Source organism: Sciurus vulgaris (assembly GCF_902686455.1).
Source record: "Sciurus vulgaris genome assembly, chromosome: 7".
NCBI classification, from domain to species: domain Eukaryota; kingdom Metazoa; phylum Chordata; class Mammalia; order Rodentia; family Sciuridae; genus Sciurus; species Sciurus vulgaris.
In genome coordinates this window covers 2,874,558-2,892,673 of record NC_136467.1, presented here as the reverse complement: position 1 = coordinate 2,892,673, position 18,116 = coordinate 2,874,558, and the positions used below count along the sequence as shown (strand labels likewise).

General features: G+C 55.8%; 1 protein-coding gene and 1 long non-coding RNA gene across 3 annotated transcripts in view; one reads left to right on the top strand and one right to left on the bottom strand.

The window, feature by feature from the left end:
- The window catches only part of RPS6KA2 (ribosomal protein S6 kinase A2), a 192,314-nt gene that overhangs the window by 68,529 nt on the left and 105,669 nt on the right, over positions 1–18,116 (bottom strand). For both annotated transcript variants that reach the window (XM_079148246.1, XM_079148245.1), the window contains exons 2-3: positions 12,305–12,421; positions 6,388–6,469 (exon numbers count right to left, since the gene is read on the bottom strand). In XM_079148246.1, the coding sequence (XP_079004372.1) occupies positions 6,388–6,469; positions 12,305–12,421 (199 nt within the window). The remainder of the gene's footprint in view (positions 1–6,387; positions 6,470–12,304; positions 12,422–18,116) is intronic.
- LOC306666282 lies at positions 7,970–18,024 on the top strand. The gene is made up of 2 exons (XR_013765261.1): positions 7,970–11,835; positions 17,668–18,024. It is a non-coding gene; the product is annotated as an uncharacterized lncRNA (long non-coding RNA).

Genomic DNA, 18,116 nt, shown 5'->3' with positions numbered 1-18,116 from the left:
ACATAGGATGATATGTTCCTATATGAAGAGATGACCAGTGTAACTCCACATCAAGTACAACCACAAGAATGGGAAGTGAGCCAGGCACAGTGGAACACACCTGTAATCCCAGTGGCTCGGGAGGATGAGGCAGGAGGATCGCAAGTTCAAAGCCCACCTCAGCAAAAGGGAGACACTAAGCAACTCAGTGAAACCCTGGCCCTACATAAAATACAAAATAGGGCTGGGGATGTGGTTTAGTGGTCGGGTGTCCCTGGGTTCAATCCCCTATAGCCACCCCCCCACACACAAAAAATGTATAATATGTCAAAATATACTCTACTGTCATGCATATCTAAAAAAAATACAGTAAACATGGTTCTGCCAGCATCATGGATATGGCAATGCCAGCTGTGTGAGTGTGCCTGAGAGCTCAGGTGCGTGGGGAGACTGGAGGGCAGCCTGCGAGTGAAGCCGAGGGGGACCGCGGGGCTCACACTCTGCACCTGCTCCTGGGGCCGCTGAAGGGCAGTGTGGCCGGCAGGCTGCTCCATCCCAGGGAGGCACGGTCATCGCAGGCCTGAGGATGGCTTTGCGCTGGACGCAGCACAACTGAGGGCTTTAGAGACGAGCGGGGGGATCCTGCAGACCCAGCTCCTCCGACGTGTGGCTGGGCTTGAACTTTGTTGCCTTGCCCACGAGGAGAACCCACTGTCGCCTGACAGCGCTCGGCTCCGCGGACTTTGCTCAGCAAGACACAGCTTCCTTCAAGTGGCTGTGCTGCAGAAATTTAGGAGTGGAGGCTTTTCAGTAATCACTACAAAGAAAACAGGAATAGGAGAGGACCGTGGACAAGGTCGGTAGTAGCAATGGACTGGCAGCCAGGCTGACCAGCACGGTAGGCGCAGCCCCGAGATGTGCCTCTTCCTCCTGCACCCTGAGTGACTTCAGAGAAGCTGGGTACAGCTACTGGACTCACTTCCTTACCAGAGCCTCCTGTGGACAGGCCCTGAGTCCGTCCTCCTCCACGCTGCACAGACCCCGGAGAGGAACAGCAGCCAGGTGTACCCGTGATCCAGACACACGTGATCCAGTCCTGGCGGCACCGCAGGACTCCTGGTCCGGCGGACGACGGGCCAATTGAATGGAGGAGTCCTGGGCCCTGGTGGGTGACGGGCCAATGGGAGCCCGTCATGGGGAAGGTGCCCCCGGAACAGCCTGTGCTCCGCTTCTCACAGCCCGGACGAGGGCCAGGATGGCCAAGGGGACGTTCCCACGTTGCTCAGGTCTTGCACAGTGCGCCAGAAGACTGTGCCTGAGCAGTGAATGCGGAAGCACTGCGGCCAGGACCGGCTCCCTGAGGAGCCCAGTGTGGATGGGAGGCCCGGGCAGCACAGGCACTGGCCCCCATCACCCCGTCTGAGCTTGAGTGTCCCGGCTGCCCCAGCGCCCTCGTGTTGGGAATTCTAACAGGAAGGGGCACTGAACCTGTGCTTGGAGGCTGCCTTCCTCCCACCTCAGGAATCTGAAGTCACCACAAGGAAGTCAAATGACAAAGGGAGGAAGCACAGAAACACAGTCTGTCTGCACGCAGTGACAAGCTGGCTTCTGAGTGAGCCAGCCGTTTAGCTAGGAACACAAATACTGAGGTGCTGAAAACGACATTCTGGGGACTGGTGCTGGGAGGGCCGGTCCAGGGGTGTCGCGGGGTGCCGTGATCAACAGGGGTGCCACTACGCCCCACCGTGCTGGCCCCCGAGACGGTGTGCTCCGGGCGCATCTCTGGAGCGAGGAGACCAGCATGCCCTGCCACTTACAGAGGACACAGCGTGTGCAGGGAAGGAGCCCCGGCTGAGGACCCTGCTCCTGTCACTCCTCCTCCTGGCTCGCTGTCACAATGCCACAGCGACCCCCACTCAGCCACCAAGAGCCACATGCAATGTTGCTGCAGCCACAGGGACTGTGCACGCTCGGACGAGGAGCTCTGGCCACAGCGGTGCTTCTCCTTCATGCTGGACAGGACGCGGTTTGGCTCCTTTGGAGCAGGGAATGCAGATCACCTTTGGGAAGGCAGACTGACTTGCGGGAGAAATGGTTAGACCCTGGAGAGGTGTAAAATTCATGCGCAGTCTTACTGGGAAAGAGCGACGCTCTCTCCCCCGAGGCACTGTAACCGTGGCCTTGTGCACACACGCCCTCCTGGGGGCGAGCGTCCTGGTCTCTGCTCGGCTCCCAGCTGTCCTGATTCACATGACCATTAACCACACAAGGGCCCTTCACGGAGGGATGAACCAAGGACCCTTTCTAATCAGATGGCAGCTGAAGCTCCCCGCCTCCCGGATGGCCCCTCTATCAGACTGAATGAAACCTGGACTGCAGAAGCCTGGACACACCTCTAAAGCCAGCTTCCACGAGAACGGGGGCAGAGGTGAGACGGTCCGCCCACCTGAGCCTGGTCAGCAGCTGACTCACACCCGCGCTGGGCAGGAGGTGGCAAGACGGGAAGGCTCCCCAACATGACCCTGGCTGTGGCCATAGGGTCCTGGTTTCCTGCTCCTGACCACACGCCAGGCAGTCTCCATGGCAGGGCACACCCGGGATAGGCAGGGGGTTACGTTCCCCTCGCTGGACCAGCAACTCAGACCCTCTGCAGTGGCCCCACACAAGCAGCTGTGAAGGCCCCAGGAGATTCTGGCTTGAGAAGCACTGGCCACACCACAGGACGCGTATTGAGGGACGGAGCCTGGGCAGCGTCAACACCCGCCAGCTCCTTCCTCCTCAGGCTGTGGAGCTGTTTCCAACCCTGGAGATGGCGGTCACCTGTTTAGAGAAAGGCAGGGACAGCACCTGCCCGACACCATGCTGGTTCAGAGGCCACCCCTCACTGCAGGCGCAGGGACTCCCGCTGGCGGCACACAGGTCTGTCTGCGGTGTTCCTGGGAAAGTCTGCTGTTTTATGAGCTTTCCCCCAGCCTCCGGACCCTCTCCCCTTTCAGGTTGCCTTGGTGGTGGTCTGTGTTCTTGGGGCAGCGCCCTTGGTGATGGGGAACGTCACGTGGCATCACAGTGTGTGCCTTCACTCTGGGCCGCGCTCTTCACAATGTCATCTGGCTCAGAAAACAGCCACAGAGGGAGGTGGACACTGAGCCGTGGGATTTCCAATGGCTCGGGCTGCTTGAAGGCACAGGAGTGGGAGCTACAATGGATGTGTGCATCCTGTTGGGTGGAGGCAAGGCCAGGGCTGGGTGGTGACCGTCCACCCACAGGAGAAATGCACGTGGACCGGCCCCCCACACCAGGGCCGGCTGCGCCACCGTGAGGTCTGGGGCCACTGCACACAAGGCACATTCGGCGAGCCTCTTCCATCTTGTCTTAAGAAAGGAGACTTCAGTTGGGCTTTTGGAAAAACATCTGTTCTTTAGTGAGGGCCTATTACGGAAAGTTAAAATAGTACGGGATGTACAATGTTTGGTTTTCGAGCTGAGCTGGAAGGGCAATGGGAAATGTTTCTATTCTTCTGTGCCTTCATGGGTCATCCTCACAAACAAAAGTGATCTTACATACCCAAGTAAACTGTTCTTGAATATTTAGAAATGACTTTATAGTAAAAAAAGGTCAAATATGAAAACTTGAAACACAGAAGATGCCAGCGATCTGTCACCTATAACCTGGAGAGAGCTGCTGCTTTCCTTCTGGCATAGCTCCTGACGGCGGGCTACCTGCCGCGACCACACGCGTGTCGTGCCTGCAGACTGATTCAGCTCCTGCCTGCTCCACACTGGCCAGCCGCCGCTTCTGGGGCGCTCTGAAGGCTTACACGCTGAGGAGGTGGAAATCAAGGGACAGGGGTGAGCACTCAAGTTTAGAGGTCAGGGTCAGCTCTGGTGGAGCCCAGGGCTTAGTGCAGGTGAACACAGCCACTTCCCAGCCCCTGGCCACCCTGCTCTCCAGAGCTCCACCTCCTCCATCTTTCTCTCCCTTCCTTCCAGAGGCCCAAGGTGAGTGCTGGCTTGAGGGTGAAGAAGGGACAGTCTTGGGAGGGGCAGGAGGAGCTGTCCAGGGTCACTGCTCAGATCCTGGAGCTACGTGGAGCCTGGACAGCAGATGAGAGGGCTGCGAGATCACCAGGCGTCTGGTCAGGGTGAAGAGGAGGCCTCCCTGTCTCCATCTTCCACTGCAGAAAGATGGCTCTTCTGGGTCTGAGAGAGAGGGCCCACACTATTTAGCATGGCTCACCTTCAGAACTACAGCTTTACTGAAATGATTCACCTTCTAAACAGTTCATCCATTTGAAGTGCACAATGCAAGGGTTTTTACGATATTCAGTTGTGCAATCGCCACCAGCCAATTTTAAGATATTTTCATCACCCAAAAGAAGCCAAGACCAGGAACATTGCTGCTTGAGTCTCCAGCCCCAGCCTGGCAACCACTGGCCCCCACAGAGATGTAGTGGAACAGGACAAGGAACCCTGGGCTGGTCCCACAGGGAGTTCTCCAGGAGGCCCATCCATGCTGCCTGCGAAGCATGCAGCTGTCCGCTTCCTGGATCCTCAAGTTCTGTCCGGTGAAGAGACAGTGCTGTCTCCAAGTACCAGTTGGTGGCGTTGGCTTGTCCCCACTTCTTGGCTCTTGTGAACTGGCTGGTGCTGCACGAACACTCCGCTGCAGTTTGTGTGGCCCACGCGTTCATTTCTTGTGGTTAAATTCCCAGGAGAGGGGCAGCTGGGCCCTGCGGTCACCTGTGTTTAACCTTGTGAGAAACTGCAAGAGCAGTTTGGTTTGGGGCTCTCAGATGATCCTGAACTAGAGAATGTCTAATGTATTTCTTTTTCTCTGGGTCCACTGTTAAGTAGAGAGATTATTTTATTAGAAGTTGAGGACGGGAAGTCCAAACTTGCTTTGTTTCCTATACCTTTTCTTATTAACAGTCATGTCATGAGAATCTTGAAACATTTGTTCATGTTCAAGTGACAGTTAAATGAATATTATTAGACAATAAAAATGATAAAATCTAAAGCATGGCTTTAATCAGGTCGCTGCCAAAACACTCAACCAGGAACTCACGTGCCCAAGACTTTGTGCACACAGGAATCACCAGAATGGCCTGTGGACACAGTCCTCAGCTGTGCTCCCGAGTGACAGCGGCCTGTGATCACAGCCTCCTCCCCATGGACGTGCACTGGGGTACTTGACGCCAGCCCCCGGTGATGTGGGGGCCAGTGTCTGTGTCTTCTGATGGCTGGCCGTGCTGGCAACATCACCCTGATCCTGTCCTCTGTGGAAACGGTCGGCCTCTTGAGCCTGGGGCCCTGCTCACCTCGACTCCTCCCGGCACCTCCTCTCGCCAGAGCGCTTTCCCGGCACCGCAGCCAGGGCTCTGGTGTGCGCCTACTCTCCCCAGGAGATGGCACAGGGCGCACAGCCAGTATGCCGTCACCTCCGCGGTCCCCTGAACATGGCTGCCACGGACACTGTGCTCTCGGGAACCCAGTGCTGCCTGAGCCTCACGGGACCCCGAAGCTGCCACCAGCTCCCCTGCTCCTGCCGGGCAGGCCCCGTCCAGGGGACGTGCCTGTCCTGCTGGCCCCTCAGAGAGCTGCCCCAGCTGGGCCTCAATCAGCCTGCAGCCTAACAGGCTTCCCTCCCCTGCCAGCCACAAAGTGAAACAAGTGAATTTCAGGTGCAGGGAGCAGGGCCACCTCACCCTCCCATGACACAGCCTGCTTCCTGTGGCCTCTGCTCCTGACAGCAGCCCATGCAGCCTGTGTGGCGTTAATGTCCCCCTCCCTGGGCGTGAGCACGCCAAGAAACTGCTGTCACCTCCGCATTCAGAGCAGGCTGTTGTGGGTTCCACCTCTCCTACTGCTCGGGGCAACCTCTCACCAAGAGTGAACAGGGTGCTTGGTCCCGTGGAAGGGTGGGCTGACTGACTGTTCGGGGTACTCTGGACCACTGCTGTGCTCTGACCCTGTTTCGTGCTCACACCTCAGGGTGGGAGTGAGAGGCTGGAAACCATTGCTGGACTGAACTTCTAAGTCCCAGTCACTGGGACAAGAAGGGACATGACACAACCATGAGTCACACCACCCAAAGCTGAGCGACCCAGCCTGGTGCCTGCCACCCAGTTGCAGCAGCCGGTCCTCCTGGCTGCTCTTCCCCGTGGGCTCTCCAAGCGGAGCACATGTGAAGGCTGGTGTTCACGCAAGACGGCTCTTCTCTACAAGCCATGGAAATTCTGCCTGCATGTCTGAGATACCCAGGAATGCTGTGTCGTTAACTGTCAGTCAGAGAGCAGGGCCTAATGGGCTCCTCTGAGACAACTCCGGACCCCTCGAATGCTAGTGGGGCGAGCGCCTTCTCAAGTGACAAGGACAATGGCGCCTCCGGAACTGCACCCTGAGGCCTTACCTTTCAAGGTGGCTTTCTTCAGGACCTTCATGGCGTAGAGCTGGCCAGCATCAGATCCAGTGACCTTCCTCACCAGGAACACCTGGCAAGCAGAAAACACACTGACACTGACCAGGCCTCAAGCTCCTGCCCCGACTTGGGGGCGCTAAGGAGAGGAATCCCAGCAACACAAAGACCCCCCAGCACGCAGCTGCCAGAAAGTGCCTGTCCGGTGGCAGCTTTAGGGGGACACCATCATGGGTTTGTAGGGTCACCTGGTCTGGGTGCCACTAACTTTCCATTTGGTACTGGAAGTGATATCAACCTCCCCCTTTTTGAAGAATGTTTGGAAAAACAAAATATTCGGAGTTTGAAGGGAGATCATTTGTCCTATCTTCAATATCCTCTGTAAGCGCCGCCCCGCCAGCCAGGGGAGCAGGCGCTGCCATGCCTGGTACGCCCACTTCCCTTGCTGCACTTTCTCACCAACCTGCATCGAAGGCGGCTTAAGTTCACTGACAGCTAGTTTCTAACTGGCTCTCAAACATACTTGTGTGGACACCTGACAGCACTTTCTGAGACACTCGTCGATGTGTATCAGAGGAAAACCAAAAAGAAAGGAAATCGAGCAGGCTGAGTTTAAACCCACCTTTGAATTTTGAACAAAATCAGTAAAGGAAAAGCATTCAGCATATCCTTTATGAAAAAAGTCCTCCAGGCAGATGAAGAACATGCTGATTCCCCACAGAGGCAGAACTCGCTTCCCCACCGAGGTTCTGGTGGCGGGGTGTGATCGAGGGACAATGCTGCCTTTCTCCATCCCAGCGCCTCCCTTTCCGAGCCTCAGAAAGCAGGCTGTGTGCAAGCACCACAGGGCACTGACGCTGGGCAGACTCGTGGGATGCAGAGCCATGTCAGCCGGGTGCATGGTCGCACATCAGGCAGGGGAGGCAGCTTCTTGCCAGAGGGACATTTTGCTCTTAGGCCTCCCACTGACAACGAGGAGAGAGCATTCAGGACTCAGGCAGCACAGCATCTGGACAGACCTCATGAGGGAGGGCGAGAAGACACAGGCCCCAGCGCAGGCAGTGGGTCGCAGAGCCTGCCCTCCATTGCACAAGAGAACCTGGGCGCCTCCCGACCCTGGAGCAGCTCCCCCGTCCCTCCAGTCTGGTCACTGCTATAGCCACAGCCCTCCTTGAGCAGGAATACCCAGTGTCCCTGGAAGAACGCCGGAGCCCCCTGCCCAGAGTGCGAGGGCACAGAGTGGACAGAGTCCCACTCTGGGCAGCGGCGTGCTGCTGAAGGTGCGCCTTGGGTGCTGGGAACATGGCAGATGGAACTGGGCCCCCTTTCCTTGGGGCCTGACACACGCTGTCTCTGAGAACTGTTTACATGGGGAGACGTGTGGAACACCTAGACGAACGTGTGTGCACGCCTCTCATGGCTGGTGCGGCCTGGAGGGGCAGGCTGGCTCACCTTCATGTGCGCTGAGCCCTGCTGCAGGACCTGGGACCCCGGCTCCTCACCCAGCCCTGCCATAACCCTGGAAGTCACCGCAGATGGAAATGCCCTGTGGGTCCAAGGCCACTCTTGGTGTGGGGATGAGCTTCTCAACAGGTAGGTAGAAACATGTCAGCAGTGGTCAGAAGAAGGGATTATTTGAAAAACACTGGTGCCTGATGCCTGAGTTCTCCCAGGAATCCTGGGACAGTCATGTGCAGCACAGTCTAGGTCCCACCTGAGGTTCCACCTCCATTCATTCACTGGTCTGTGGACCAGAATCAGCCCCTGCTGGTACCTGGCAGGTGGGAGGTGGCACACGTAGCCAGGAGTCCAGGTCGTGAGCAAGACTGACAATGAGTCCTGATCCCAGTGAGGCCACATGGGCAAGGGGCAGCCGCTGAGCCTCCACCCACACCTGGGAGAGGAAGCTGGGTCCTCAAGGGCTGGCAAGTGGGTTGAGTGACAGCTGGCTGGTGGGTGGCAGGGACAGGGCTGCTGGCAGGAGGTCTGCTGTGCTTCCAGTGGCCCAGCAGCTGGGGGTGGTGACAGTAGTGAGGGGCAGAGTGTGGCACTCCTCAGTGCTTAAGGAATGAGTTAGGACGGAAGTCCTGACTGAATCCAGAGAGCACTGAAAACCAGTCCCCTGGAACCTGGGCCACCAGAGCCAAGGCACTGGGCAGCTGCCGGTGGCACCCATGCGGGTGTTCACACCGAGATCTCTCACTCCTCACAGGAATGGGCAGGCCCACTCACTAACGCCGATGGAAAGCCTACCAAGTGCCGGGTACTGCCAGTCCTCACGGCAGCACACCCCCAGCCAGCAGAAGGCTCAGCGGGAGGCACTCAGCACGAGAAGAGCAGCCAAGACAGCAACAGCTCGGGCACCTCAGCATGGGGCGCCGGGACGGCCTCGGCCCAGCTGCACCCCGCGTGGCCCTCTCCAGCTGCTGATGGGCTCGGGCACTTTGGTTAGCAATGTGCACTAGTGAGGTCAGCTTCCAATCGACTCTGACCACTTGGGCAGACACAGTCACCCAATCCAGCCACATGCGCCATCTCGCTTTTTTAGAATGGCTTCCGCAGCTGTGTGGCAAAAGTGCCTGCCACCACCGCAGCCTGGTGGACAGGTCTGATGTCATCCTGAACTGCCCACTCACTGGGACTGCTGTGGTCCACAGAATCAGCACCTGATTCTCTTGTCACTGGAGTATGGCAGCCGGTCTGCAGTGGGCTCTGGGTCTGAGCCAAGCGGCAGGGGGACCTTCAGGGGGTTCTTAGGACGAGGACCTCCCTGGAATGGAAGGCATTTGAGACCCACTCCTGTGCTGCTACCCACCAGATTTGGGTTGGTTTCCTTCTCAGAATGTGAGACTCACAACCTACAGACGTTCCTCAAGACTCCACAGAAGGGGGGCCAGGAGCAGCTGAGAGGGGGCGTCGGGTCTCCAGCGCACAGGGCTCCCTGCCACAGCCTTGGCACCCCGATAGCAGACGGCCTAGCACCCTTCCAGCACTGAGACAGCCTAGCCATGCCTCGCTGCTCTCTGGGCCAATGGTCATGATTGCTTTTCTCTGGAAGGATGGGGCTGCTGTGGGTGGGCATCTTGCCCTGTCCCAAGCACCCGCTGCTCCCGGCTCCCCAGCACTGTGGAGACCATGGTCGAGCAACACCCCGCCACTGGGTTCCCCTGCAGTGTGCCTAGCAGGCCCGCGCTCAGGACTGGAGCCACCGCCGGCGTGGCGTGCTCCGGTGTGGGGGTGCCTTAGGCTTCTGGGCCTCAACTGCTGCCAAAAGTCACTCCACTGCCAGAGACGATTCATTCCTCTAGTGTGTCCAGTGCTGTTTTCTTTGTTGTTGTTGTTGTTTGCTTGTTTACAGGAAGAATCTTATTCTAGTGGCACAAGCAGAGAGCAGTCACTGAGGACCTTGTACAGGACCAACAGTCAGGGTCCAGGACGGTCACTCAGAGGCTCTGTGTGCGGTGCAGGCCTTCGTGCCCAGTTCCACCCGGATGCATTTCATCCGTTTCTCTGTCTCCAGAGTCTTCTGTCATTCGATGGGGAAACAAGGGAGGGCGGGCTCAGGAGCGGGCGACCCTGTGAGTGCACTCACTGCCAGGCAGCTCTCGCTGGCTGGAGCCAGGGTGGGGAGGGGGCGTCAGAGGGGGCTTCTGCAGGATGGAATCAGGGGCTCTTGTCCCTTGGAAGTGACAAGGGAGGCCTGCCCTGCTGAGGCCAGGTATCCCCACGTGGCAGCAGTGAGACAGTGCAGGCAGCAGAACCAGGTCCTCCTTGGCTGCTGGTGCTGCCCACGAAAGCAGGACCCTCTGGACAGGAGCAATCCCCACTGTGGATCCGCGGCTCCACCTCCTTCCCAGGGAAATTCTGAGTGAAGCTCGAGGACCAGTCCCCTTGTCCAGGTCCCTCTCAGGTCAGTGCAGAGGACACCTGAGCCTCACTCCCCTGTCCTGTGGCCTGGTCTGACCTGGCTGCCACGACTGGCACTCAGCAAGCAGGAGCTGAGCTGGCCAGAGAGGTCACAGGGGGCCACAGCCTCCGAGGGCCTCACCTCCCGTTTCTCCTCATCGATCCTCTGAACTTCTCTCAGTTACTCTGCACAGAGCGAAGAGACGTGTGGATGTAAATGCCGGAGAAGGCAGGGAGGCAGTGAGTGGCACACCACGGGGTCACCACCCGAGGGAGGCGGCCGATGCCATTGTTTTGCGTGTTTTCCAGGGATTTGTTTTAAAGCAAAATTAAAATGCAAACTCTGAATCTGAATGAGGAACTGGGAGCCTTTTCTCCTTCTGTGTTTAATACCCCGGTTCTCCGATCAGGATGTTTCAAGGGTGCTGCTTCAGTCAGGCACTAACTGGGCACCTGGAGCAGCTGGTCTGGCTCCACAGAGCTCAGGAATCTTTTCCTGTCTCCCTGTCACCAGGAACTCAGTGCTCCCTCTTGGGCTGGGGCTGTCGCAGCCATAATGTTTCAAGAGATCATAGAGGTAGTCACCACAGCCATGAAACTGGCAAGGCTTACCTGTCCTGTCCCCGGGCAAAGACAGTTCTGACCCAGAGGGTGTAGGCTGACCTCATTCTCATGAAATGGCACATGGGCAACACCTTTGGAAGTCAGTGAAGGAGGAGAACCCTCCTCTCATTTTCAAATCATACTTCTCAGAGAAATGATTCTTCCTCTGTCTTTAATCAACTTCAAGACATTGCACTGCCCCCTGAAATAGGCTATTTTGTAAGGGCTATTTACACCATAAGGCTTCCACAAATGCCACAGAAGCCATAGTAAATAACTACTTTTTATAGGCCAAAATGCCCTGAGTAGTGGTAACATGCATCAGAATGAATATTCCTCCTCACACGACTCTCTAGAAAAGAAAAAGAGACAAGGCCTCTATTTTCTACTTCATAAGCAAGATGAAAGGTAGATTCTGCAAACGATCCAGCTTACGTGGTCTGTAAGAGACCCTCAGAACGTTAGCATACTGTGCCATGCTGAGATCGGACTAAACAGAGGCTGATTTCATTCTGGCACAAAGTCAGGGGAGGGATGGAGAGCCTGGTGGATGTCCACAGGCCACGAGAAAAAGCAGCCAAAGGCCAGGCTGCCCGCTTCCCTGGAGGAGAGGGCTCCCTGGGCATGGCAGGCTGCTGCCCCAGGAGTCGGCTGCAGAGCCCCGTCTGCCATCCAGCCCTTCAACCACAGTGCACAGAAGGTGGCTCTGCATGGGAGCAAGTCCCAGGCTGTCCAACTGGAAGCACCTGTTGGCATCTGCTGTCTGTGGACACGGCCCAAGCGAAAGTAAGGCTTTCTAATTTCCTGGAAGAAATCAGCTCTTATTGCTATAATTTGGAGGGAAAAAAAAGAAAGGAAGCCAGTAGTTCCAGCTACAAACACATCGCAGCAGCTGCCAGAAGGGACTCGAGTCTTAATCCACAGCACAATCACGTAAGTGGGATCTACCGTCACTTTCTGGGAGGGGAAACAGACTGAGAGGCAAAGGAGCTATGCTCACGGAGGCGGAGGGGAGCCGGGTTCCCCCAGCCTTCCTGACAGTCATGGGCCAATCCAGAGAGGTGCTGTTCTTCCTTCTCCTCCTCTCACTCTCTCCTTTTGAGCTTTCTTTAGAAAGCCAGTTGTTAGTGCTCGGCAAGCTCAACAGTCCCGATCCCCTTGGTGAACACGGCAGCCCGGGAGCAGTGAGGGATGCCCAGGCTCCATGGTTTTCACAGCACACAGCTCTGAGATGGGGGAGCTCCGGCCACAGAAGGGGCCACGGCTCTGCTGAGCACAGGCTGCAGGTGACCTGAGCCGGCCAAGCTAGGAACACCTGTGGTTCTCATCATGTCAGGTGTGACCCTTGCTTCCTGTGTGTCCTGGAGAGACCCCTTGGTGCCCATCCAGGAGCTGAACTCACCTTCCCATAGGACCCTTGTCCTAGAACCTTCAGCAGTTCAAACTGGGAAGGGTCTGCCTTCTCAAATCCTTCTTTGACATGATGACTGATGTCGATCTCCTTCACAATGCCTTCTTCCTACAAGAGAAGAGGAGCACACGGTAACACGCGGAGCAGGGGCCCTGGGAGCTTCCGCATGCCTTCTCCACTGGAGTCACCTTGACCGGCTCTGCCATAGACTTCCGGAACAAGTGAGTTTTTGACACCACATGACCTTATGGAATCATCTCCAATTACTGTTTACTGTTTCTTTTCTGCAGGGAGTTTTGTCACTTGGTCTTACCAGTACCTCTGGGAAATCTAAAACTACCATCAATGAAAGCCATTCTACTTCTTAACAGGTAGAGCGAAACTTTTGGTTGGGGTGGACAGCAGCCAGCAGATGCCCTAGGGCATCTGTTTTGGGGTCTACTCAGCTGTGCTCATAAGGGGTGGACAGGTCCCTACATGTGAAGTCGCTGAAGTGCAGACGGTCTCCTCTCCTTCTAATTCACACTCTCCCTGATGTTTCTGACACGCGAATGACGTGTCAGAAACACGCGAATGACGCTTCCTAACAATCCTACAGATTATATTTCAGAAGCAGTGAGAGATTTTCTGCCAATCTACAAGCAAGATTTCCCTGTAGGAAAAAGAACTCTTCATCTTTAGGATAAAACCTCAACAGAGACCGCTATGGATTTTCATGACCGAGCTGCCCACAGCACAGATGCTGGGCTGCACGTGCACAGGACGGGAGGGCTCTCTGCCCGGTGCTGCTCTCGGAGGTGGGGACCTGGAGAGCCCTCTGTCCTCCGGGTCATCTCTGTGCCTCTCTGAGAGGCTCCTCCTGGCCCACCCAGTTGGCCGCTGGGGGGAGGTGCTGAGGGACACAGGAAAGAGCCACAGGGAGTCGCACGGTGCAGGTGCACCTAGGACCTGCAGGTCACCTCTGCTCCTGCCCACACTCAGGTCTCGGGACTGCACCGGCCATAGTCGGCTCTCAGCCCAGGACTCACTGGACACCCACACACCCCCTCCCTCGACTTCAGATGAAATCTCAGTAGCAACCATCCACCTGACATGTCTGAAACACTCAGTCACCTGCAACATCACTGCTTTTGCTCAGGTAGTGCATCTGGACAGCTGCAGGGGCAGAGCAGGAAGGCAAGGCAGGAAGGTGAGCCTCTCAAGCATCTTGACCCCCACATTCCTCAGGATTATTTGCCATTTTTGTAAAAGCAATGTTTTTTCTTCCTTTTTTGGAAAAGCAAATGCTACAGCCCGAACTCTTGGGTTGGCTGTAAGGTTTACAGGGCTCACTTAAAAGGCAGGGATTGTAATGCTGCTTCTCTGTCACTACTTCCTGAGTAGATGAGTAAAACCCGGGGTGCCAGTGGCTGCATGCTGACAGCACAGTGTGGTGCCTTTGAGGGCAGCCCAGCAGCACAGCTCAGATTTTCTGGAAGCTACAGGTTTGGTAGTGAAATCTTCCAGGCTACAATAGGGAGAGGGTCAACAGGGGCTCTCAGGGCTCTGGCTGTGTCCCCAACACTATCTACAATGGAAGCCATTGCCTTGGCTGTTGGCGGCTGTGAAACCCCCCAGAGCACAGGTATGCTATCTTTCTCTGCTACTGACCCACCAATGGAAGGAGGAGTTGGGAAGATTATCTGTCATTTAAATAGGATGCTCCTTTTCTGTTACAAAACCCTCTCCTCGTGGGTCAGATGTCCTCAACCTACAGGAAACGTGCTGCAGATGATGTGAGTCATCAGAACTCTGACTTTCCCTAAAACAGCCTCAGTCAACACCTGCTACCTGGAAGGTCGCCATTCACGGAGGGGCCTTTCTGAGCTCGGCGGGCGTGTGAACACGTGAGAGATGCAGTGCTGAACCACAGAGATGCAGTGCTGACAAGAGGCTCGGGCAGGAGGAGGAATGAAAGCGGCCAGGGATGCAGGGGCCTCAGAGGGACAGACCCCCAGGCCTGGTCTCTGCCCCAGGCAGATTTCACAGCACCCTGGTGTGCTTCCGGGAGGTTTCAGATCACCCCTTCTCTCCAGGAGCCCTTTTTGGAGGGTTAAAGGAGCTCAGCCCACCTGATGGGCCACCATCCCCACGCTGCCTTTGAGAGGATGCATCATACAGGCTTGCCGGGCCTGTGGCACCCAGGCGAGCTGGGGTCTGCCCCAGGAACGTCCATGAACTCCAGCTGCTCTTCATCCTGGCCGCCTCCCCTGCTCCTGGCAGGCCAAGGTTAAGAGCCAGTATCACATCTCTCTGCAAACACAGAACAGCACCACAGGCCACCCCTGCTTCTCAATCCACAGCACCCTGACCTTGCCCTCAGCCACCTACCTTCTTGAGTTATGGCCCTAACATTTCAAATCACAGGTTTAAATGCAAACATCTACAGCATTTCAAGATGTGTGCACATTCTTGCTGTCAAAGTGTTTAGAGAAAGAGGACCCAAAGCACAAATATAACTCCATCTCCCAGCACGGCATCTGAAGCCTGAGGTCCCCCTGAGAGTTCTGTGGTACAGCTAACTTACAATTAAGATCAGCGCCACCTCCACCCGCCACCCACCAGACTCTCCACTAGCAACAGGAACAGGGCGCCAGTGGGGAAAGGTCACGTTTGAGAGCTCGGAGTTCTGAGGCCATGGTGACCTCTGGGATGGAACATGCTTGAGGACACCCCAAGAACCAATACAAAACTGGTGCTCAGGGAACCTGGGGCCGGGGCAGGGCCATATCCACAGAAAACAGCCAGGCGGGAGAAGGGAGGGCGGCTTCCGGCAAAGCTGCTCCCCACTGTCTCTGGACGGTCAGGTCCCATTTTCTGGATTGTCTCCTGATTGTTATGCTGAAAGGCCACGAGAACAAAACCTGTTTCTGTCTCATTTTGAAGTAATATTTGTGATTTCTCTTTTGTGAGGCAGACCATTTTATCTAGACCACTACATGGATGTTTTTCCTTAGGAAAATAGTCTGCTCCCAAATCCACGCCACGCAGACGCTATACACTTGGTTTTGAGCATAATTCCTGTGAAGAGTGTTTTTTAAAATAACTTGAATGATTTGGGAAGAGAAGCGGGTACCATGATCAGGTGCTGGCCCTGCAGGTGAAGATGCCAAAAATGTTGTGATGTGAGAAAGAAGCTAGAGACATAAACAGTTTAAATGATGTCCATATATGGACACTGCCAGGACGATGGCTTCTCAAATCCCTGCGAGTGGCACTTGAGAGTCCTGTGGAGGGCTGAACTGCCTCTCAGACTTCCGCAGGTATTCCCAAGGACTGGGGAGCTGGAAGACAGCCCCCAAGCAGGTCTCAGGGAGCCAGGCCCCAGCTGTGCTGCCTCTCCCTTCTCTGGCAAAGTGACCCCCTTAGGCAATTTCCTGTTCTGAATCATCTGCTTTTCATGTCATTAAAAGTATAATATTTATGAAAATTAAATGCAAATTAAAAGTTATGGAAGAGTATTGATATAGATATAGGAAATAAAAATTAGACAAAGTTAGATTTATTTCCAAAAAAAGGGAAAGATCATTCTAGAACTCAGAACTGCATGCGGGATATTAATTCTCAGAAAAATGATGAATTATTAGTACGTTGTTTGTAAGAACACAGAAATAAGGAAAACACCTCGAGGTAACCACAGTCTCTCAGGTGAACCCCACTCTGCATCTGAGGTTGAGATTTCAGGAGATGCCGCCACAGCAGAGATGTGAGTCTGGTTTTGGTGAGAATTCTGATGGTCCTTCCTGCAGCTCAGATCAGCAAGAGGCTGACCAGGCCATGTAGGTTCAAGGAAGGAGTGCCAGAAGTCACTCTTCATGGCACAAACACAGGACATGCTCGCCCAGAAATGTCTTGTTCCAGAGGGTCTTGGCACAGCTGTGGTGCCACCTGCACCATGATCATCCCTCGGAATTTGCTAGATACACAGATTCCAGGAACCGGGGAGGAAGACAATGGAGGTCAACTTTGTCTTGGAGGACCCCTGAAACACGTGGCAAGCTCAAGGCTGGTTTTCACAGCCTCACAGGGGGACTGGCAACAAATCCCACGGCTTGCCCCCGGAGACTTCTGGTCCACCCCTGCGTACGCTGAGACCTCTGGGAGCTGTATCCCACTGTAAGAGCAAACCAGAACAAAGACTGCCTCTGTGCCCACCGTCTCCCACATGCCCACGTGCCCACACATATCCTGACGCATGCAAACACACTTGACTAAGAACCAGAGGAAACTTCTTTTAGACAGGTTGGGTGTTGTGGTGTGGATAGGAGGTGTCCCCCCAAAACTGTGCTCATGCAGGAGTGGTCCAAGGTCAATGACTGCTGGACAGTAGCTCAGGCAGGTGGGGCCTGGCTGGAGGAGGTGGGGCATGGGGGTGTTCCCTGGGAGGGGGCGTCTACCCCAGCCCCTTCCCCACTCCCTCTGCTTCCTGGCAGCCACAGCCCAGCGGCTCCCTCCAGCATGCCCTTCGGCCATGGTGTGCTGGCTCACTTTGGGCTCAGAGCGATGGAATCACTGCATGTGGACGGAGGCCTCTGACACCGAGAGCCCTTAAGTTGCTTATGTGGAGTATTCAATTGGTCACAGTGACGAAAAACTAATTAAAATATTGGGTATCTTGTTCAGGGATCCAGGGCAGAGCTGCAGCCTGAATTCAGACCCCCCGACGCCAGATCCACGCTCTGGCTGTGTGCTTTCACTCTGGCCAGGGCCAGGGAATGTCTGAGAGGTGACCACTGCTACGCTCCACCCAGGGTCTTCTCTGCTCTCTCAATGGCCATTACGTGCTTCAGCAAATGCGTCACTTTTGCTGGCGAGAATGAATGTGAAGTGGAACTGTAGGGCCAGCTGCATCGTCAAATCAATAGGAAACCATCTCTACAGAATGTTCCTGCTCTCTGAAGGGCTAAATATAGGCTGAGCCAGCAATTGCAGCAGCAGCAAGGGCAGGAGCAGCAATCAGGCCAGCACGGGGCACCGGCCGGCGGGCGGTGGAGCAGGGCTGGCGTTACCCAAGAATAAATCTGCCCAAAACCACAGGAGGAAGGCAGCAGGAAGGAGAGGGGAGGAACAGGGCGGAAAGGTGGTGGGTGTCAGGGCAGCAGGCATGGGCTCTGAAATGTCACGGGTGTGACAGCACACCAACCAGGGAAGAAGGCTGCTGGGCGCTGGGCATCTGCCTTCCCGTCCTGGTGAGAGATGATGCACCCTCACGATGCCCCACTGCGTGTGGAAGGCGCCCAGAGAGGCAGGACTTGCAGGCCCAGGCAGAGCTCCCTCTTCTCATCTACCCTGGCTGTCTTGTCTTTTTCTGCCAGAAAGGTGATTCCGTGCACGAGAGCTGCAGGAGCAAGAGCGGCCACAGACGTCACCTCGCAGACAGCAGGGACCGGGCCAGGGCCTCGCTCAGCTCAGGAAGAGGCCCACTGGAGCCACGTGCTGAGGCCCCTCGGAATTCCAACTGGCTGAGCTTGAGGTTCTCAGACAACAGCACCAAGGGAGGAGCCATCAGAGACGGGCAGGGGGCCCACAGAAACAGGTGTCCCCAGTTTCCTTCCATTCAGCCTCCGGCCTTCTCTCCTCCCCCACCACTAGAGTTTTGGTGCTCATCCCAGTGACTCTTCCCGGGACATTCCTTACTCTCTTTTTGAATTAAAGCTCCACCCTCCTCACCATCCCTCTGTCCCTGTGTCTGCTGTTCCTCTCGTTATTTCCCTCCAGCCTTTCGAGAGCCCCAGTCTGCTGGTGGTTCAGAGAATGGCAGTGT